The sequence below is a fragment of the Nesoenas mayeri genome, assembly GCF_963082525.1.
Source record: "Nesoenas mayeri genome assembly, chromosome: 16".
Taxonomy (NCBI): domain Eukaryota; kingdom Metazoa; phylum Chordata; class Aves; order Columbiformes; family Columbidae; genus Nesoenas; species Nesoenas mayeri.
The window spans coordinates 7,123,071-7,145,784 of NC_137562.1; the positions used below are offsets into that span (position 1 = coordinate 7,123,071).

Sequence of the window (22,714 nt, forward strand, 5' to 3'; positions counted from 1 at the left end):
AGCATCACAGCAAGTAGCAGACCCATAATGTTGACTGTCTTGTTGCAGAACATACAGCAAATTAGGTTCAAATGCCTACACACTGTTCCTGAAATACAGGCCAGCTGAAAAAAGGGCTCATGAGGTGGGTAAACAGCCCGTTAAAAGTAGCAGCAGTAGAAAGAAAAGTAGAAAGAACTTCTTTCCAGGAAGAAAAAGAAAGCAGTAATCTAGAAATTCTAAGAGCATAGCATTAGTCAATCCCAACAACTCAAATTCACTATTTGAAATTTGACCCAACTTTAAGCAACATGATAAAATGCTTTTAAAATCAGAATTAACGATCTAAAGTTAAAGATTATATTAATAATCCATAGATTTTGTAAGAATTTGCTTTTCTCCATGATCAAGCAATTAAAATACAAACCGAGAATTCTTTTTCCATGTTTTTTAGGGACTGGGAATCTTTTTCAAAATTCTCAAGTTCCTCAAGGATTGCAAAATGAAATTTGTCCAGCTGCCTGATCCTACCAAAACAAAACGAGTTACTTTTAGAAGGTACTGATTGCATTTTAAGGGTATTCCAAAAGAAATCTTTCTTTACAGACCTGCATTCATGAATCTGGTAACTCATTGTTGTCAAGTGCTCATGGGCTACTCTTAGTGACTGCTTAGTAAAATGATCCACTTTCCGTGAGCGGCTCTGTGAAGATGTTTAAACAATAAATTCAGGTTATTTTGACTTGAGGAAAAACCCTCTTCTATTATGTTTAGTACTGTAATTGCATAGTATCATAGATTGTACTGGGCAAAATCAGTTTTTTAATATCTCATTATCTTTCAAGGAAAAGCTTTCTGTTAACAAAGTATAAATAAACATGGGTTTCTGGTTTTGTTAAAATTCTCCCTAACTTAGAATATGAAAACATTAGAATATGAAAATTCTATTTCCTCAATATAGAGAAAGTACACATGAAATAAATTGTGTGTGCTTACAGCTGTCTTAAATGAATAAACACATTATTCAGGCTCGTGTTTTCCTTTTGGCAAATAAAATTCATTCATGCATGTGATCATTTGAAAAAAGCAAAATGCAGTACAATCGCTACTCCAGATACGTAAAACTTGTCTTGAAACAACAGACAGGATAAAAAAATAAAACAGACCCGGTAAAGAAAATCATGGGAGAGTTAGGAACATAAAGGAATTGAAAAAGGCATAAAAGATAACCTGAATTCCGTGGTTTCTTGAAGTTCTATGGATACAGCTATTTTTGTATCATTGTAAGCAAATTCTGTGGTGTAAGACAATCTATCATTCATCTGCACATGTACCCACACACACACAACTAATATTGTATGTGAAATGACTTGCCTCGATTCTCTTTGTAAATTCTTTCTGGAGCTTCTCACATACACTTATAGTTGAACAACCAGGTTCCCAGATTTCCCCATCCAAAACAGAGATATCATTTACAGATACAGTAGATATGCTTTCAGACACTGAAGAGAAGTAAAACCAGGTAACATTACAATTTAGTTTGAAAAAGTATCCTATCTGAAGTTACAACAGGGCCTACAACAGATTTTGTTACATATATATTCATTTCACCAATTAGATGAGACCAGTTTCTATTTTCATACCTATTTTCTGACTTTTTTGATGAATATAGCATATGAATATAGCATATATTTAGCATTTATTTCTATTTCTTTTAAAAAACCCGATCATGTAAAATGCTTTTTTAGGGATATTATCTTGCTAAAAAGTTAATGTTATGATATTTTAAACTTTTGCACAACTCTAGTCACATTCCACTCCATTACTAACCTCTGTAAGTGACAGCATCTCCCGTTTTAAATAATTTTCTAGGCTGTAAAGTCATTCTTCTGTTTCTTTTCTTTTTCTCCTCTTTCCTTGTTTCTGCTTCATCAGAATTGCTTTCTGTATCACTCTGGTACCTTCGTTTACAAAATGTCTCTATAGTTGGTCCTTTAATAAAGATGAAAACAATGTTTAATTTTAAGTTTATTTAGAACAATGACATAGGAGGATAAAGAAGAGTTTATTCACCCTTTGGATCCAAATTCTTGGCTTTAAAGCTTGAGGACTATAGGAACATTAATAAGAACTGAATTTAGGGAGGGCATGTTCAGTAGATATGAGAACTTGATGTAAATGAACAGGATTTCCTTGGAACACAGAATCACAGAATTTAAGGGATTGGAAAGGACCTCAAGAGCTCATCCAGTCCAATCCCCCCGCCGAAGCAGGAACACCCATATGAGGTTATACAGGAAGGCGTCCAGGCGGGTCTTGAATGTCTCCAGAGTAGGAGACTCCACAACGCCCCTGGGCAGCCTGGTCCAGTGTTCTGTTACCCTTAATGAGAAGTTTCTTCTCAAACTTAAGTGGAACCTCTTGTGGTTAAGCGGAACTCTTAACCTTCACAGAGACACACAGAAAGTCTCTTGCTTTAAGTTAAATGTTTGTACCTGACTCATGTATGGGGCCACGAGGTTCTTCACTCCAAGACTGTGCTTTACTTCCACTGGAAACAGACGATGCAGATGGTGGAACAGAATCCTAAAGAGTCAAGTCATTCATTTATTAGTTTCCGAATTGAAGCACTTTTAGAAATCTTCGTCAGAAATCCACCCTTACATTGCTTTTCATTATATTAGGGACACAAACTCAACTACTGTACGAAAAAAATATTACTCCATGAATTGCTACTAGGTCTCACTAGATGAAAAAATAAACAAGTTATTCACCACATTAATAATCAATGGTAGCAATAAGTCAAATGACTGATAAGGTCCAACTGTTTCTTGCAACAGAACACAAACAAAAATATTTCTTAAAGGAGTCATTAGTGGTTTTTCACCAGAAAAAGCACTTACAAGAAGTGATTTGAAGGTATTCAGTGGCTTTGGTTTATTTGCCAATGCTACTATAGTTGTTATATTGAGAAGTACATTAATGCCAAAACTATGAGAGCGCTTCCTCACCTCTAGATTTTTTCCATGCAGATATCATAATACTTTAATTTGTGAAAAATCACTTATTTTTTATTGAAAGTAGAGACGACAATATTTACTCCCTCTTATTTTTTAACACACTAATCATAACTGATCTTCTTGGGATACAATTCTTTCCTTGTAGCCATATGATAAACAATTCCCTAAATTATCTCAAATATTTGAAAAGTAACTAGCAGCCTTTTCCAAGCAGGTCACAAGTAAACACTACATATAGTGTTTAGCTTTAAGAAAGATGCATTTCCCTTAAACCTCACCATCTGTAAAGCAGATAAAATAGATGAAAAGCTGCAAGTCTCTTCTGAAGAGCAAAGGATTTAGTAACATACCTCTTCTTTACTTCGGGTGATAGGCTCAGTGATATGTTGCAGTTTTCCTTTAATAGAAAATGTGTCTGAAAAGCAATGTCTGAAACTTGAATCTTCATTATTATCACGTGTTTCAGATACATATCCCTTTGCATGTTTTCCACTGACAGTTTTGCATGTCGTTAAGCTGAGCTACACATTAACAAAAAAAAAGATATTGAAAGGAGATGTACAAAAGCATAGAACAGTCGGCAGCTGAATGGAACAATTTCAGTTCAAGTAACTGCAAAGCAACTTCAATATTCTTACCAAAGATGCTTCGGTTAAAACCGGTGAGAAACTTTTATCCCTAAATGTTAATTTTTTAACAGTCATCTCAGAGGACTGATTTAGGCGTATATTTGGAATATTCTTTTTTTGTGGATGGAAATGATCGGGAGATATTTCTTTCTCAAAGTTTAACATTTCCTCTTTTTCTGGTGTTGACTCCTGAAGATTAAATGATCTTTCACTGAAAGCATGTTCTTGAGTAACATCTCCTTCTGATATTCTTTCAGCACCTAGAAAACAGTTACTTAACTGTCACCACATGGCATGAAAGTTTAAAAAGGTAAGTTAAAGCCCCATATTGCTAACTTCTCCAACTCAAGGTATTTGCAAGTCTCAGACATGTGGAATTTTACTTTAAGTGCTGGTATATGACTTGCCACACTTGCCTTTTTTCACTTTCCACACTATTTTAGTGGTTACCAGATTCATTCTAACACATATTGCACTTGTATATTCTGCTGATGTCAAATAACTGCACCAACCTATAAAAGTGTTAGTGACATATTAATATACTTCCTTAAATTACGTGGTACACACTGAATTGGGGGATATCTCTTATTGTAAAAGCATGAAATAAATGTAAAATTGTACTACTGTTATAATCCTCATTTAACCTCCAACTTCTGATACAGTATTGCTATAAATTAAAAGTCAAAATACATACATCTCATTGCCTCAAGAGATGCAGGGCTCTCAGATGAAGGAATTTCAATATCCATTTGTTCTGCAGAATTCTCTGATTTTGCTTTATGTACATACTCAGCCACTCCCCTGGGCTCCACAGCCACAATATTCTGGAGTTCTTTTTGCTGATAATCATCCTTGTTTTTCCCATTCATATGTTTCTATTAAAATACAAAGTTTATATAAACATTATTTGTAAACATACAGAATTCTATACATATGAGGGTAAAGAGCATACGCACCATCGAACAAGCAGAAGGTCCAAAAAGGAACATCATTAGAATTATTTAAATTCACAAGCATATCAAGTGTTCTAAGACTAATAAGCAATTAGATTTGTTTAATTCAACACTCAAATTTCTACTCTTATGAACTTCTTAACTACTGGAGGCAGCTACTGATGCTTCAGGATTTATTCAATGAAGTTTGCAGACCTATCCATATACATTATTATGCTAAAAGAATAAAAATGTTTTAACACACAATGTCATTGCTTAAGTTACTAAAAAGAGTTAATGAAATAATCTTAAAAAGGGGCACTACTAGAAATAATAAGTAAAATTCATTTCAACTTGCTCATATTAGGCACTTAAAATTCAGCAGTACTAAGTACAAAGTAGACCAGAGTTGATTTCAAAAAATATGGTAGAAGTAGATTTTTAAGAATAAAGTGCAACTGTATACCTGCATTTTTGATTTGTCCTCTTTTGAGGTGCAACTGTATACCTGTCGTTTTGATTTCTCCTCTTTAGAGGCGCATGCTGAAGATTGGCTTTCACTCTCTGACTCTGAAGTGGAAGGCTCTTTGTAATTTTTTGCTAATGCTGCTCTTCGAGGTCGTTTTTGTCTGGTGGTTTGTTCTATTGTTTCATCAGTTGTTGTATTCTGTTTTTTACTTTTGTTTACCTTTGAAAGAATAAAAACCATCTTCAGTTTATATCAGAATGATTAATTAATACATAAGAATAAATGGCAGGTAACTTCATTTAATTACTTGACCTCCATTATTTCAAAACAACTAAAAATTTTAACTATACCAAAGCTCAGCAAGTCCAATCACCAGTCTAAGCATTTTGGGAAGAAAATTTTCACTTTAGATAAAGCGCAGTCAAGTCAGGAATGTAAGGGTCAAGAAGGTGAAGAGGCAAAATACATGCCAGCTTTGAACTACAGCAAAGCTGCAGTGGGTTTCCAAAGCTTAGTCTCAAGCTGGCTTGGAATAAAACAAAAGCCTGCATAGAGAGCAGGAACGAGTTTCCTTCACCATCACCCTGACCTGACTACCTTAACAACTAGAGCAGAATCCATCTGCTTTTCTCTCTGTCTCCCTTCTGCATCAGAACTAGTGCCACTCTCTCTCCATAGCAGTTCATGTTCAGGAATAGAGTACAGCATATGTAATCAGCATTCTAACTCACAGCTCGTGCTATGTCTGAAATATTAATTACAGACAGTATACAAACAATAGAGAATCTGTAAAGAACAAACTATGTTTAACAAATGATCTTGAAATAAGCATGGAGAAATGGCACATATTTATGAAAAATTATTTAAAAACAGTTTCTCTAGTGAGAAACATTTTAAGTATGTATGACAAGCCTAGTTACAAATTTACATTTACCTTTTTCTTATTCGCACTTTTGCCTTTAGGTTTATCCACGTGGCAAGCAGGTGCAGAAAATTTATCTGCTGCTACAATATATAAAGTTAGAAAAATCAGCAAAATATACAAATATTTGGCATTTTAGGCTTTTATCAGTCCAACCATAGAATCAAGTTTATGCCAGTAAACTTACTGATTTGGTAAATTGCCTTCAGCACATTATTTTAAAAAGCCAAAGGTTTTTTTGTTGACAACCTTTGCCCGACTCATCCTCCAATGATTTTCCATGTTAAAATACAGACTTTTTGGAAATCAACATTTATAAATGACTAGAACTAACCTGAAAACTCATTATGCTTGGAAATAAGACGACAACAACATATTGTATCTGCAACACAGCACATTACGTGCTGTGCAGTTAATATCTATGGACAAACTTATAGCAGCATACTTAAGAAATTTAAAAAAAATTCTTACTTTTGTCTGTGCTTATTGGTTTCCCTAAGTTTTTATTTCTGCTGTAATCAATTAACTGGGCTTTAGGTTTTCGATTTGATTCATGTAGCCAACTAATATCTGTCTTGCTGTCATCACCTCTGTATTCTGTGTCTGTGTCACTAAAGAGATGCTTCTTGTTTTGATTGTTTCTTGTCTACAAAAAGCAAAAAAGTTGTCAAGTAATTGATTTACTTTTAATGTACCTTTCACTTCCATTATTGGTATTCAAAAGCAAGAAGACAAGATATACTGATCCACAAAAATCAGCCTTACTTTTTTTTTTCCTTTCACTTCAGTGCTAGTTTTACTATCATCCGCATTCCTTAATTAGAAAAAGAAAGAACATCTTTAAACAATACATTTAAATGTATTTATTCTAAATATTTCTACTATTCATGTGATATGCAGATTAAGGATTCAAACAAATATATCTTTTGTTTTCACATCTGTTTTGGAAATACCCATTTACCTTAAACCCTAAAGGATGTGCATATTTGCTAATGATCAGTAAGAGCACACAGTAACAATACGTCCCTTTGCAGGCTGATCATCAACAAAAAACTACCCCCCCTCTATTAAGAAGTTTATAACCCCGTAGTGTTCCAAGAAGAGAACCAAATTTGTTTTCTTCATGAAACACATTCTTTCCTTTTATCAGCTTCCCAAAGGAAAACCACGAAATGGCTGAGGAGATCACAGCAGCTATGATTATTGCTTGAAAAAACAACACAGTTGAGAAATATTGTTATGCCTACATTCCCTGGATTTTCATGACAGAACACTGGAGAACGCACACAGTACTGTTCTTGATGATAACCAGAAGAGTAGGAAGCAACATAACACCCTACCCTTTTTTGTTCAGATTTGTACGAACACTCAGTTCAGTATCATACGATTCTTGGATCTAAAAACGTAAGAAAAGTAAGGAACAAATGAAAGTTTTCATTAGTTATACAATTTAAACAAAATTAAACAAAAGCCACCAGACAGTAACATCTATGGGCTTTTTTGCTCAGTTTTTATATTCATCAATTAAGTTATGTTGACTGATTTCTATCTTAGAAACTATTTAACAACAGAGCTGACAGTTAAAATCATTGAGAACTGACTGAAGCTGTCAGTATCTCAAACTAACACCTTACTTTTCCTCCACTTGCTTCGCTACCTTCACCAATTCAGTGGGCTTCTCTGAGCCATAAGAAGCAAAATGATCTTTTGTCGTCTTTTGCTTTTATCTTAGCTAGACCTTTTACCCAAACACACGGGCAAAGATGTCTTTACAATGAGGATTGGAAGGAAGGCAATAATGCTTTCAGGATAATAAGATACATTTAAAGATAATGATACTCCTAGCAAACTTCTATTCTTAATTAAGGAAAACATAGTAATAGCTTTAAGGGGTCAGAACCCTAGGACAGCATCTATCATTATACATTTGAAAGTGATGGAGGTATTTACATGGCAAACTTCTTTCCCCCCTTAGTTCAGTGATATAATTTGAATTTTTAGACGTTAACTATACTTTCAATAGACATAATCTGACTGAGCTCCTTTATATTCTATTCATAACATATCAGTTTCAGTTATATTCTTACTCCAAGCTTTATTGTAGGCTCATCAAACCCACTGATGTTAAAGTTGTAGACATCATCCCTGTCAAACAGACACAGAGATCAATTTTGTGACTGAATTAATGAACATTTCACAAAGTTAGGTATGGCTAATTAGAAATTTTGTTTGAAAAGGTTTTAACTACTTACACGATATTACCAGCAGTTATATTGAGACAAGTAGTGGTTTTTGTGATTCTATCCTTGGTTTCTTCCTATACGTAAATAAAAAGTTAATTCATGTCAAATTGGGTCTGTGCATTCATACACACTGTCATCTCAAAATACATTACAATCATATGGCAGCTGCTCAGACTTGATTAGCAACAGTACAACATGGCAAAATGGCGAAAAGAGCCAGTAGAAACTAAACCTTTTAGAATTTATCCTTTAAGGATATCAACAAAACCTCAGCATTTTTTTTCACCACAAACATTAAGACTAACTTCTGTGTCCTGGCTATATGTCATTTAAGGATTCTATAATATCATTTACTACGATATTTTTATTCTAAATATTTACCAATGCCTTGTTCAAAAGGTAAATATTCAATTACATAATATGTAAACAGAAATTAATTTGGGTTTCACTGGCTGATATTTGCCTGTAAAAATATTATTTGACATAAGTAAATATACAAAAAAAGTATTTTAAGTATATACAGTCAATGCATAACAAACATTAACATCTACAGATATTTAACAATCAGTGATACTCGTGAATTTTGCTTTTACATCTGCTAGCTACCACCACATATGTACATACATCTGATATGAAGAAAAATCCAACAAAAGCATAATGTTACCTTAGAGACAAAGGATTTATTTAAATGTGACCTAAAAAATAAGGATACATTTTGTTAAATGCTAATTAGAAAATATGCATTAGAATACCGCTTAGATAAATAAAGGCCTTATCAAACACAACAAGTTTATTCAGGCAATTACATGCAAACCCATGTGGATTAAAATAGATCAGCCCCTTTCATTTTTGTGCAGATCAGCCCCTTGAACTTCCAAGTCCCCATCTAAAAGGTTTAAAAGGTGACGTAGCTCAAACTGTTCCAGTCCTTTGTCATCCAGTCACAATCAAACATGCAGGGCATGTAATTACATGTCAAGTGTATCTCCAAGCAGCAGTTCCAGCAAGGTACAACTGATTTTCTTATTTAATAATTTGTTAAACTCTAACAGTCAATTCTTTCAGGAAGATACAACTAGGAACTTTAGATAACCAAAAAATTGATGACTGAATAGAGGTTTGGATGCCAGACTAGGATGACACCCAACATTCCCATGAACTATTCCAGTTAAAACTCTCTCCACAAAATATGTCAATGAATTAGTGAAAGACCACTGAACAGAGTTCTAACAGCCCTTGTAGTTATTTCAGCTACTGAACTATTCCACGACTCGTCTCCTACTTTTCAGTATCACAGATTTTACTGGAAGTGAACAAACAATTCGGGCGAAAGCAGCATGTGAAACAACTGTAGGCAAAGGAGCAGATCACAAACACATCCACGTGCACAAAGAGAATAAGCAAACAATAGTTCACATCATACCTGTTAAAACCCAAGGAATCTCTGGCTTTGCTTTTCTCATCAGTGTTTATTTTGTATCTGTCACTGATTTTATTAATTAGTGATTTTGTTGCATCTGTAATTTCTTTAAACTTTGTTTTCTATAAAAAAAAAAAGAGTTTAAGGCTCAACTTTGGACAGACTCAACAGAAGGGCAGAGCTGCAAACAGATCTACAGGTGCCCAACAATTACCTCAACTTCATTTAATGTTGTCTGGATGTACTAAATCACATCTCTTTGAAGCCCCATTTTCCCTTGAATTACCCAAACAATGAGCAATAAAACATCAGTTTAGCAGACATTTTCTTTTAAATGTTGTGGTTTTGTGTGAAATAACATTTAAAAGTGAATGAGAAGTGTATGAGAGCACAAGTGGGAGCTTATTTAAGAATTATTTTTAAAAAGTATTATTTTCTAAAAGAAATCCAGTGTAAACTAATCTTAAGTTATACTGAAACAGTAAAAAGCGAAGCTGACATTATTTTATTTATTTTGTATTAGTGGAAAGTCAACTAAAAATAAGTTTGTGACTAAATGAAAGTAAAATACAAATTCTGAAAGACTGAAAATTTGACAGTTCTCTTAATTGCAAGTCAAAGAAACAAAGGTAAGAAACTCACCGTCTTTGATTGGTTTGGATTTGTGGTCTCTTTTCTCAAGAGAATATCAGTTTCCTCTTTTGCAAAACCAGAATGCAAAGACGTTTCAGACACTCTAGCTGAAAGAAATGTTTTAAATGATGTTTCAGTAGTAGTTCAAATATTTTTCCCTTCTGTACTTAACAGTTTCTGTTTCAAATGATTAACACTCTGAGCGTCCACTAAGTATTCTGCAGTTTTCTTCCCTCATGGTATCAACTTAGTTTTCTTGAGTTTCTTCTCAAAAAATTTAACAGAAAGCTTTTTGTTTCACAGCTCTTTCCTCAACAATGGAAACTAATACAAGGGGGCAGAAAGCACGGCTCTAGATTAAAAAGTCATCTGAAACATTTTTAACAGTTAACAGAGCGTGAACATAACCTGGATGGGACGTACATGCCAATGGTGGATTTAGCTTTTGCGTGTCACCAGTTGTTATATTCTTCTGAGGAACAGAGCATGCTCTTTTCTTACATGTTTTGCTTTTATCAAAAGAGCTCTCCAGAAGATCAGACAGCCTAACAAAGATAATGAAATCTTATTACCAGTGAACTGCAGAAGGTGAGTCTTAACTACAGTAAATATGCATCACAAAATAGCAAAATAGTGACGTCTTGTAGATCTCAACCCATTTTACACTGATACCTAAGTCTGCTACCATTGTTCAAATAACCAACACATTGTAAAATGGCAAACCTTCAGAAAAATCATGTATTTTTAAGTCAACAAGCTTTAGCATCACTAAAGCTTGAACTCTGGTAGCTCTGTGGTATGTCAAATCTATTTTTTACAGCACAGTTACAGAATCACAGAACGTTAGGGATTAGAAGGGACCTCAAAAGATCATATCACCTCAAAAGAAATTCTGGCAATAATTGAAAACATTCTTATCAAAGCAAGTGACAACAGTGATTTGGTATTCTTTTCCAATACTTACAAAGGTCTGTTGTTTCTCTCTACTGGTTGAGAATCAGGAACAATATCTAGCATTTCATCTGAATGAGACATTAATTTGGTATCAATTATTATTGCAAAAGAAATGGGAAAAAATTAAAATAATTTTAAAAGTAAGGACTATCAACACTTGTAGAACTACTTGCCTGAAGTTTGCTTTTGTATGGTCTCAATTTCTGTCTCTTGCATCATTTTGAAAACTTCTTCAGCATACATTTGCTACAGTGGGATAACACCCCAAAGAAAATATTAGCACAGGACTACAAAGAGTGTAGCCTCATAAACCTGTACTTTCCCTAATAAAATATGAAATTATTTTTTCATATGATAGAAGGAGATTACAGTACCTTTTCAGGTAGTTTTGTCTCTTTTCTATTATTTGACTTCCTGATCTTCTGTTCTGTTTCACAGAGTTCATTGCCTTGTTTACATCTTTGGCCCCTCTAAAAAGCATAAGAAATAACACTGACAATTACAATCCATAAAGACAAAATAAGTAAAATTCTCCTAGAAAGTAATGCTTGTAATATTCTAAACTACACATTCTATATATTAAAGCCTTTTTCTAAAGCAAAAAGATGCTTCAGAATCCCACAGTCTGGGATTTGGTCTGAATCTGACCCAGAAAGACATTTAGTACCACGAATAAAATAGAAATGTTACTTTGAAATCTTTGTTCAACTGGAACAAAATACATAAACTCAAACAGCAGTTCAGTGACAAGTTATGTAGTTTTGGTTCATTTTAGTGAATGCCTAATCCCAAATACACTAAAGCCAATGCTATAAATGCTATAACCTGACGACATTAACATCGGACAACTACAGCTGAACATATTTAAGAGTATTTCAAACACTGCACAATTAATTTGAGATTCACCGCATACACTGTTCTCATATTACAAAGGAAGAATGGTGGTGAGTTAACTCTAGGGTCAGAACTGGTGACTGAATGCAAATCTTGGCTTATTTTGTAACAGTGCAGTCTGAACTTCGACATATTAATCCTGAAATCCAGAGGACAAGATGACATTATGCAATAAAGTAAAACACACTATTTTCTAAAATGAGTTGCTGACTGCAAAACCCCAGCTCTTTAAAATATGAATTAGGAACACATTAGAAATCAATGTTACTTTTAAATAAAAGACTTAGCTACAAACGACATGCATACTCCAGTAGGTTCTTGATAGAAATTCTTTGTTCTGGTCTCATTTACTACATTATTGTTAGACCTTTCAGCAGAGCTCATCATTTCCAATGGTAATTTAAATCGCCCTTTAGACGGAGTGGCTGAAAACAAACCACAGACCTGTTAGAATTCTACCGTTTCTGCTATTACAATTACTGTGCTGTCTGTGAAAAAAATAGGAGGAGTCTTGCCTATGATCACATCTATTCCATAAACTGTAGGAAAGCTGACTAGTCTTTATATAAACTCATTAGGTACATTCTATAATTCTACTGATTTCAATTAAGTGACATGGAGGTTAACAAGCCTAGAGACTTTCTAATCAATTGCTGACTTCTCAGCTTGCTGCAGCACAACCAGCTGACTGACAGCAGCAGTAAAACCAATACATGGCCTTCACCTCTTTAGAATGCACACGCAGCTACTATCCTGCATCATATCTATGACCAGCAGCAAGAGGCCTAGTTTAAAAATGTCAAGTTTAAAGTACTTGCTAAGGAGATGTTATAAAGTCTAATTTTCATTTCCACCTCTGCAAAGGATCACAGTTCATGCTTTTATTTAAAAGATGATTTATAACATATTTTTACCCTGAAAGTACTTGTACACTTACATGTGCTAATAAATTCAAGTGGACTCCTTGTGGAAAATCTTGTGGTTCCAGGAATAAGTACAGATGCTTCAGACACTTTCCTTTTACAAGATCTAGTTTTCTTAAGGAACAGAAAAGAGTTGACCATCACACACAGATTTAAGAATGACAACACAAGATTTTAGAAAATTATTTTTAGATGCTTTTAACACTTTCTATAATTGGAACATCAATTGCTATTGCTGCACACATCTATGTACTGTGATTCTTATGCAGTTTCCTTTTTAGAGAAAGTTCACTGAAATACTTTAATTACATTACACTTAAAACTACTGTTTTTAAACAGAGATCAGTGACTGTTGTTTTCTAAATTCAGTCAATAAAGCACAGACAAATTCTGTCCCTTGTTAACAATCAAAGTAATCAAGATGATTCCCAAGATTATTATTAATCATATTCCAACTGTAAAATAACGGAGGTTTTATATTATAAATTATGATAAATATTTAAACTGAATTGTCTTTTTGATGTGCTCTTTTCTGTTTTGATAATCCTACTAACCTTGGAGGAGCCACCTCTGCTTTTTTCTTGATTGTTATTTTTATTCGGCGTCCTCAAAGTTCCAGGAAGTTGGGTTTTGTACTTGGGGAGTTTCTCCTCTTCAGATTTTTCTTCCAAACATGGTGACAACTGACTTTCTGGTACCAGAACCTAGATAATATTTTGGATTTTAAAAAAAATGGAGGAATACAAAACATAATAAAATCCAAATATTTTATAAAACACACACAGAGCAACTTCATCCTAAGTAACACATTTCTTCCTGTAGATTCTTATAAACTGCAGAGCTCATTTCACTAACAAGGATGGGTTACCAAATCACAATTCACAGAAAAGAACTTCCCCTGTGTATATTTGTCTGAAGTATTCTATAATTTGGATATTAATACCATTTTCTACCCAAGTATACAATACATACATGCTGTACTAGAAATCACTGGTTTTAGAGTTATCTTTACATATTGGCATTTAAAAAGTCCTTGTTTTATGGTGAATGATCATGAACAAATAATTACCAGATTATACATTAAAAAGAAAACAACCACCTCAGTACACTGAAGTAAAATACCTGTGATCCGCTTTCATCGAAGACGACATGTACAGTTGTTTTGGCAACTGATGAAGACTGCTTCTTACTAAAGCCCTACAAAATGAGTAACCATCTAGGTAAAATATACACTTTGCTCATTTTTTAAAACAAGAAACAGAAAGTCAGAGATCCTAAGTGTTTGAAATCAGGTTATAAGGGAAAATAGATTCTACAAGCTCATACCAGTTACACTCCTCATGAGTTTCTCAGTCATTCAGAGTTTGGAGCAAAGCAGTTTGTTACAAGCAGTAAGGAATAAGCTACAGCTTGCTAAAATTTTTTTACTAAATGAGTAAATTCATAAGAGTGGTCCATGTACAGCAAAATGGGATAGCTGATGAATCATTCTGAAAGACTTAATAATTGTCAGCATCCAGCTCTTGTATTTCTGGAAAATTACATATGCAAAACTTGACATTAAGCTATCACAGAATTACAGAGTGTTAGGGATTGGAAGGAACCTCGAAAGATCATCCAGTCCAATCCCCTCCCAGAGCAGGAACACCCAGATGAGGTTACACACAAAGTGTCCAGGCAGGTTTTGAATGTCTCCAGAGTAGGAGACTCCACAACCCCTCCCTAACTGCTCCTTAACCCAGTCCTCATTAACCGAGGCAAACTCCTCCATTTTCCTGACTTCCTCTGGGGCCTCAGCAGAATGGGGCTCCCCAGGACAGCCTCCAGCAGAGTACACAGAGACAAAGAAGGCATTCAGTAACTCTCCCTTCTCTGTATCTTCTGTCACCAGGGCACCCACCTTGTTGATCAGTGGGCCTATATTGCCTCTGCTGTTATTTTTATCTGCCACATATTTGAAAAAGCTTTTTCTGTTGTCCTTGACCCCTCTTGCCAGGTTTAATTCTTAGGAGGCCTTAGCTTTCCTGGTTGCCTCCCTACACCCTCTGACAACAGCCTTATACTCTCCCCAAGTGGCCAGCCCCTCCTTCCATGATCTATAAACTCTTTCTAGACAGTTAATTTTGGTTGTGATTAATTTTAAATCTTATTAGGCATCTTTACCAAAGCTTAACATAGTATGGAAGAAATGCTATTCTGTGTTGTGACCTTAATCAGAAACTCTTGGTATAAATAGATACTAATAATCACAGCTATTACAACATTTATAAGGCAGTGAGACAATTATTTTGAATCAATCAAAAACTATTTGAAAATGTGTTTAAATCTTACCTTACATTTACTTAATCCATAAATCTTTCCCGTTACATCTTTGATTTCCAAGATAGAATCAAAATATAAAAAAATTTTCTCTCCTTCTTGAGTACCCACATTCATCGGGCTTTTTAGATCTATTGTTAATAATTTCTTCGAATCTTTTTCTGTGCAAAACCAAAATGTGAAGAGTAGTTTCATTACAATTTAACACCACCTCATAGAATGCTTGTTAATATATGAAACTTATTTGTATTCTTCAGCTCAACTATTAAGATGTATATTTTATTTAATTCACTGTAACCTACAATAAATTTTATTAGTGAAACAATTCAAGATTCCATCTTTTAGAAATACTACTTCTGTATATTAGCCTGTAGAATTTCCTTTGAAGGTTCTTTACTATAGATGCAAATCACAGATATTTATGAAACTATTCAAACTAGTTTAATAGGAACATTATTAAATGTCATTGTCTTAAGCCATAGTTTGCATTGAAGGAACTATAAGACATTATTTTGAAAGTATTTTAATAAAATCACACCTGCATGCCTAAAATGCAAATGTGACTGCAGGCCAATTTTAGTCCTGATAAAAACAGTACCTACAATACTTTAAGTAGGAATTTTGCTTTGCTGAGAACTGAGTCAGCACTTTAAGATTAATCAGTTTGAAAATCCAAGTTAGTGTGTAACAAAAGGTCACATTTTTGAGTGCCAATACCTTCAAGGCTGTACAACTCTACCTCTTCTTCTGGTATAATGACTGTTTCCCACTGATGATCCTTATATGAAAAAATACAGATTTTTTTTAAAATAGAAAAGCATCATACCTCAATTAAATGAAGTGATTTTCACCTTTTAAATCCCCTCTTACAAGGAGTGACAAGGGACATATGCTTCATTTATAACAACAAAGGATCTTTCAGAAGAGCTTTGGTAGAGAGATTAATCTGAACAACTAAGACTCATCTACAAGAATTATAACTGGAATTTTGTAAATGGCTTCTTGTTGACCTGTGCCTACGCTAAACTGCTCACAAACAGTATTAGAAAGTTGTTACATTGAAATCATTTGAATCACTTGATCTAAATATGTACAGCAAATCTCGATCACAATTTTTCCCCCTTCACACTATAGATGCACATATAACTTCCACAGATACACTTGAAAATTGTATCTACTCCCTCAGGACAATCTGGTATGACAGACAAAAATTAGCTTACTGCATCCTCTGCTGCCACATAGAAAGATATGCTTCTGCTACCAACATTGAAATCAATCCAAAATTCTTCAAGATTTTCATCCAATGGTATCTGTAGCTAAAAAAAAAAAAAAAAAAAAGAACTGAAAGCAACGATTTACTCCATCTACCAGGCTTTGTGTTACAGTCTGACAAACTTAGAAATACATGCACAGCTGTATACTCATGAATAAAGAAAATTTCTGACTTCGTCCTTATTTTTTTTCTTAACCAGAGGGCAAAGAAATTCTTCAGCTGCATGAATGAAAATGTGTGGATATATGATTAATCCTGTAACTTACCTCATATCTATCAAGAGCTGCCGATAAACACGGGTATGTAAAAACCCTGTAATGAAAGAATATTTTGTCAAGTATCCTAAATTGAATTTTGTGAATCTGAACACAGCAACTGGATTGTGTTTGCAGCACAAAATTTGTTTCCTTTGGAGACAAAGGGATCACAGCAATCAACAGAGCAGTCACTTGACTACACTTCCTCCCCAAAGCAGATAACATGAAATTTCAGATATCCTCACAATAAAAGCAGTGGACCTAGACCTCTTGTTACTACCCTCCATACTTCTAGCTTATATGTTGATATTTTAAGAATGATATTCAAACTGAATATACACCTGACATAGACACATCAGACAATCTTTTTGCTGTCATGATGTAGAAAAGTAACACGCAGAGCATGTGACCATATTGATAAGAAAAAAGCTCTTATTTTCTCTTCTTTTTTGTGCCCCATTTCTCTAGGAGATATTCTCATTGATCACTATCTCAATGTAAATATCCTAAATCAATAAATAAAGGAATACATTCCAACAGATTACTGGCTATTGTTAGGTGGTGTTCATTGAACTAATGAGAATCTCAGGATTTCGCAACAGTGCTAAATAGAACATAAAAACTAGTTCCTTATAAACATTTATTAAAGAAAGTGTAGCACGTGCTTTATATTGTTCAAGAATCTTTTCAAATGAATGTTCTTTATTTAGTGAACAGTTTCTTCAAGCTGTTATCTGATAACCTGAAACATACATTCTGTTTGTCTTTTTTCCAAATACGGGAATTACATGAAATTAACATCTTGATGAAGATGACAGTACGGGTGATAGTGTGCCAAAAGATGTCATTCAATTTCTTTACTATTTTTAAAAAAATCTTAACTCTGGTGTGGTGTAAAGTCAAGGAGCTACTAAATTTCAGTCTTATTTGCTTGTGTTATTTTAATTCAGAGCTTCCCCTAAACAGTTTTTGTGATACCAAGGTTAATCCCAGTGAACGGCCATAAAATCCGAAGAGGACAATAATATTAGCTTTAAAAAGAAAAAAAAAAAAAAGAAAAGAAAAAGTTTTACCTTCTTTTGTATCCAAGCATTCCATTCACCTGGTTAAGAAATTTTCTGCAATCCTATTAAAATATAGAAATTTCTTAAAGAATTGTATACCAAAAGTTTACCTCCCTGGAAATACTTTTTAACACACAACTTACTGTTTCAAACTCAGAGTCTTTAATTTCCTTAAATGCATTGGACACAAACTCCATGGAAAACCACTGGCATGCCAGTTCTTGTCTCTGTTTCTCTGATATCATTCTGCATAAAGCTTCCGTAATGGCTACTTGCAGGTCATAGTCTACAGCACAAGACATTTTCATGAACAGTAGTTTTAAAGATACTACTGATGTGAAAAAAAAATTATTATGTAGGAAACTGGTATAAGTGGTGCTGTGTGTTTCATATTATTTATCACATTATATCCAAATACAAAAACCATGAAGTATACATAAAGAACTAAAGATGACTAAACAGCTTATGTTTCAAAATGAAATTTCAACCAAACTTTCAAGGAATGTCAAAGCAACACTTGGCACACAAGCAAGAGATAAGAAGTTTACAACTTTCACCAGTCTGAACTGAGAGGAGTTATAGCACTACTGACTGTGGCTGGCAGTTCACTGTCCTCAAAGACTGACTTCTTTATGAGCTGTTGCTATTTTAAAACATATTCTAGAGAAGAAAAGGACTGAAAACTTCAAGAAGTGAGCTACACACTGCACACATCTGCAACATTCCAGTTTGCAGATTGCTTTCATGCAGTATTTATATTTTTCAGAGAACTGTAATCGCAAGATTCTGCAGCTTCTAAATGTCCTATCTGGATTTTTAACGGGTCTGTATGTAATTTTTAAGAAGCTTCAACTAAATTGGTTATTAAGTCACATGCTCACCTCCAGCATCCAAAATTCTCCTCCCCATGTCACTCCTGCCAAGCAAAGCAACATTTCATCAAAATATAACAGCAACACAAAGCATAGATGTTTCTTAAATTACAAGTTTTTAATGTGTGAGATGAAACCCTGCTAGCACTAAACTGTTAAGACTCCAAAGGGTTAAGTCTGTTATGCTAAGGACAGACATCTGAAAGTACTACTGGGGAAGTGAATCACCTGATATATGTAATTTTTATTCTATTAATTTCTTGAAATGTTGTAAAAAAAATTCCCAACGTGAACAGCTTGTACTTCAGTGACTGATTCACTGTGCTTTACAGACATAATTAAGAGTTTAATTATTTTAAGACAACTGGGATGAAAAGCCACCTAACCCAGATTGGGAAAGAGGTACATTTAGGCTCATAGTGGAGAATAACACACGAGAATACATGCCCACAGCCACTATCGCTGGCAACACAGTAGCGAATGCAAAAATTAAAGAGGGAGCAATCCGCATGCATTGTAAACAGCCTTAGTAAAAACTGACTTCCCAGCTATGCAAAAATTATACTAAAGATTATTTACATGACAAGAGACATTTCCTTTGTAGAAAACAGCTTTTTCCTGGCATCTCGAGGTGTGTTTTCAAGCATTAAATTAAGTTTTCTTACTACCTAAGAAGAGTGGAAAAAAGGGAGTAAGACTAAATATAAAATAAGTTGTTTAAATTATTCTTCTTTTGGTCCCTTGTAATACATTTCACACCACTGATGAAATTAGTATGCTTAAATAATTCCAAAACAAGAAAAGACAATGAGTTCTAATCTGGCCTTAAATGATATTTCTTAAAATAACTACCTCAATTTCAATAAATTACATTAGCTTTAATGTGAACATCAGTTCTTAGAGGGTTATGTGTCTTATTTGCAGATTTAAATATATTTTAAAAGCTTTCAAAGCTAGAGCTCTGTTGCAGTTCATTGCTGAGCTAGTCTGCTTTAGATCTGCATTAAGAGCAAATTTAAGGGCTGCAGCCTTTACAAAAGATTTTTTGTAACTTTTCCTTTTTTTAGAAAGGAAAAAAAAAACCTGACAACCTGAGATCACTAGAATAAATATGAGAAATTTGCAGTATATTAGAAGGCATACACATTTCCTGCAAGTATCTAAAGAATTTACAACCAACGATCTTAATCCAGTCTATAGCAGTTGTAATAGAACATATTCCCTACGCATCTATACAGCTTTCTCACCAAAAATTATAGGTCAGTAATCTGAAAAACAAACATAAAAAACCCCAAACAACCCCACCATATTAACAACAAACATTCCCAGAGAAACATTAAATCATCCTTCTGACACTAGAACACTACAATATTCTCTGTTCTTGTAGCATCTGCACAATAATGTTACTATCTTCAAAAAGTCTATTAAAACACTAACCAGAAAACTGTTACTTAGAAAGAAGCATGTTTACCTCCTGCTGAACATAAATACTAATTCTCACATCAGCGATAAGGGTACATGTTCTCAGAACAAAGTTTTCTAGTATTTGCATTTTACCTAATGAACAGGAAAAAAAGAATTTAAAGCGTTTCTAGAGTGCTCTGTCATCAGCATTTGGAAAAACATTCATTTTCACTTGGAAAGAAAACACAGGATGCCTTCCTTTCCACATAGGAAATATTTAACAACTAACACCTTAAGCTTCATGGTTAAATGCAAGACAGAATAGTTACTTCAGTTTCTAGTAAATATGTTTTTTTATGACATTTCTATTCCTGTGCATCACTGCAGAAGTCCCCTGGCATGAGATCATTATTTTTAAGATGTAACTGGATCAATTCTATAACTTAGTTCCCCGACATATAATTCAGATCCTGGAATTTTATCTTCCCAGGAAGAAGGAAATGTATCTCTCATTTTGATCATGGCAGTGTAATGGTCTGTAGTGAATTTCTCCCTAGTGCTATACTGAAAAGTAAGAGTAGCATGATATTCGTGACAACAAGGTCAATAAATAAGTACTGTGCTATGCTGAGCTATGACAGTGGTTTAGAAACAACACACTTTTTAGGAAAAACCTTGGTTCAGCTGCCATTTCTGAAAAGGCTATTCTGCTTTTTTACTACTGACATCAGCAAGTTACAAGGAAATCTGTCAGTGGGGAAACCTCAAATTATACAATCAAAGTTACAGTTGACACTCAAGCCTTTTTCACATGAATGTGAAATGCAGCCATTTGTGTGCAGAACAGCCCTCTTGAGGATAAAACCCTTTTCTGAAGGGTTCTGAAGCATGTAGATCTGGTGGCACATTTACATTAGATCAAGAAACTTTGTATCGCCCTCATTACATGTTCTCAGAACTACATTGCCTCAAGATGGTTCCACAAGTACTAAGAGTCATTTTAACACTTCAGCATCTCTCCGAACACTTGAACTATCATATTTAGCATACGCTTTATTTAAGCTCACCTTCTGGTCTGCTATCACATACAGCCTAAAATAAAATCCAAAAGAAAAGCAAGTAATCAAAATACATTCAGCATTTCAAAATTATTTCATCCTTCATGCAGAACATAAGAGTTTATTCTAATATCAAGTGTGGTTTTATAAAATTATATTTCAGTTAAATTTATGGAAAATATTTCCCCAATGACAATAAATTTGATTAACAGAAAACTTACAGATCTTATAGACTTGGGGTCCTGGGATTAGCATACCAAAAATGTATGTAAGCAAAATTAGACCAAGATGACATTTTTTTTGTTCATTGAACACTTACATTGTCTTTTCTAAAAAATTTCATTTCACGAACAGAAAACATGTATGAATACAGACAAACTATTTATCTAAAAACCTAATAATCTATTTCAGAAATCATTGTAACATTCATTCTATAAGGTTATTAAATAGAAACATATTTTAAAGTTTGTGTGTTGCTAGACTAGTAATAATTATTTTCACAAATATACACTGGATTTTTAATGGGTCTAGACTCATTAAAAACTAATCGTGTTGCTAGACTAGTAATAATTATTTTCACAAATACACACTATGTATTTTATTATCAGTATATTTTACCAGCAACATGTTGAAGAAATCTTCAGCCAGACTTGTAAGCATTTCATTCTTTCCACTTCCTCCAAGAACCAAAATTCCTTTTACCTTCTCAAACCAACTAACCATGTAAAGGGAAAATAAATCTATTTTAATACCATGAAAAAGGACTATAGTTTGTGCTATACTTAAGTAAAAATATACAAAAAGTGGTCCAGCAATGACCTCAGCCAGCTCCCTCAGCACCCACAGGTGCATCCCATCTGGACCTATGGATTTATGGATGTCCAGATTGCCTAACTGCTCCCTAACCCAGTCCTCATCAACCCAGGCAAACTCCTCCATTGTCCTGACTTCCTCTGGGGCCTCAGCAGAATGGGGCTCCCCAGGACAGCCTCCAGCAGAGTACACAGAGACAAAGAAGGCATTCAGTAACTCTCCCTTCTCTGTATCTTCTGTCACCAGGGCACCCACCTTGTTGATCAGTGGGCCTACATTGCCTCTGCTGTTATTTTTATCTGCCACATATTTGAAAAATCTCTTTCTGTTGTCCTTGACCCCTCTTGCCAGGTTTAATTCTTAGGAGGCCTTAGCTTTCCTAGTTGCCTCCCTACACTCTCTGACAACAGCCTTATATTCTTCCCAAGTGGCCAGCCCCTCCTTCCATGATCTATAAACTCTCCTCTTCCACTTAAGCTTACCCAGGAGCTCCCTGTCTAACTACGCAGGTCTTCTGGCTCCCTCCCTTGACTTCCTACGTGTCGGGATGCTCTGATCTTGTGCTCGGCAGAAGCAGTCCCTGAACACTAACCAGCTCTCTTGGGCCCCTTTACCTTCAAGCAGCCTCGCCCATGG

The 22,714-nt window shown here is 34.4% G+C and overlaps 1 protein-coding gene across 1 annotated transcript in view; it reads right to left on the reverse strand.

The window, feature by feature from the left end:
- SYCP2 (synaptonemal complex protein 2) overlaps window positions 1–22,714 on the reverse strand; it is a gene marked incomplete at both ends in the record, with an annotated part of 32,026 nt that overhangs the window by 6,706 nt on the left and 2,606 nt on the right. The window contains 33 exons of the mRNA XM_080354673.1: window positions 407–506; window positions 588–682; window positions 1,354–1,481; window positions 1,810–1,971; window positions 2,475–2,565; window positions 3,350–3,520; window positions 3,638–3,888; window positions 4,323–4,503; window positions 5,069–5,248; window positions 5,964–6,028; window positions 6,423–6,597; window positions 6,717–6,765; window positions 7,292–7,347; window positions 8,039–8,096; window positions 9,618–9,736; window positions 10,257–10,354; window positions 10,671–10,792; window positions 11,576–11,671; window positions 12,391–12,520; window positions 13,033–13,132; window positions 13,573–13,722; window positions 14,141–14,215; window positions 15,350–15,498; window positions 16,055–16,115; window positions 16,558–16,653; window positions 16,877–16,922; window positions 17,941–17,993; window positions 18,075–18,217; window positions 18,813–18,847; window positions 19,383–19,471; window positions 20,275–20,360; window positions 21,275–21,299; window positions 21,884–22,005. Coding sequence (XP_080210799.1) covers window positions 407–506; window positions 588–682; window positions 1,354–1,481; window positions 1,810–1,971; window positions 2,475–2,565; window positions 3,350–3,520; window positions 3,638–3,888; window positions 4,323–4,503; window positions 5,069–5,248; window positions 5,964–6,028; window positions 6,423–6,597; window positions 6,717–6,765; window positions 7,292–7,347; window positions 8,039–8,096; window positions 9,618–9,736; window positions 10,257–10,354; window positions 10,671–10,792; window positions 11,576–11,671; window positions 12,391–12,520; window positions 13,033–13,132; window positions 13,573–13,722; window positions 14,141–14,215; window positions 15,350–15,498; window positions 16,055–16,115; window positions 16,558–16,653; window positions 16,877–16,922; window positions 17,941–17,993; window positions 18,075–18,217; window positions 18,813–18,847; window positions 19,383–19,471; window positions 20,275–20,360; window positions 21,275–21,299; window positions 21,884–22,005 — 3,557 coding nt within the window. The remainder of the gene's footprint in view (window positions 1–406; window positions 507–587; window positions 683–1,353; window positions 1,482–1,809; window positions 1,972–2,474; window positions 2,566–3,349; window positions 3,521–3,637; window positions 3,889–4,322; window positions 4,504–5,068; window positions 5,249–5,963; window positions 6,029–6,422; window positions 6,598–6,716; window positions 6,766–7,291; window positions 7,348–8,038; window positions 8,097–9,617; window positions 9,737–10,256; window positions 10,355–10,670; window positions 10,793–11,575; window positions 11,672–12,390; window positions 12,521–13,032; window positions 13,133–13,572; window positions 13,723–14,140; window positions 14,216–15,349; window positions 15,499–16,054; window positions 16,116–16,557; window positions 16,654–16,876; window positions 16,923–17,940; window positions 17,994–18,074; window positions 18,218–18,812; window positions 18,848–19,382; window positions 19,472–20,274; window positions 20,361–21,274; window positions 21,300–21,883; window positions 22,006–22,714) is intronic.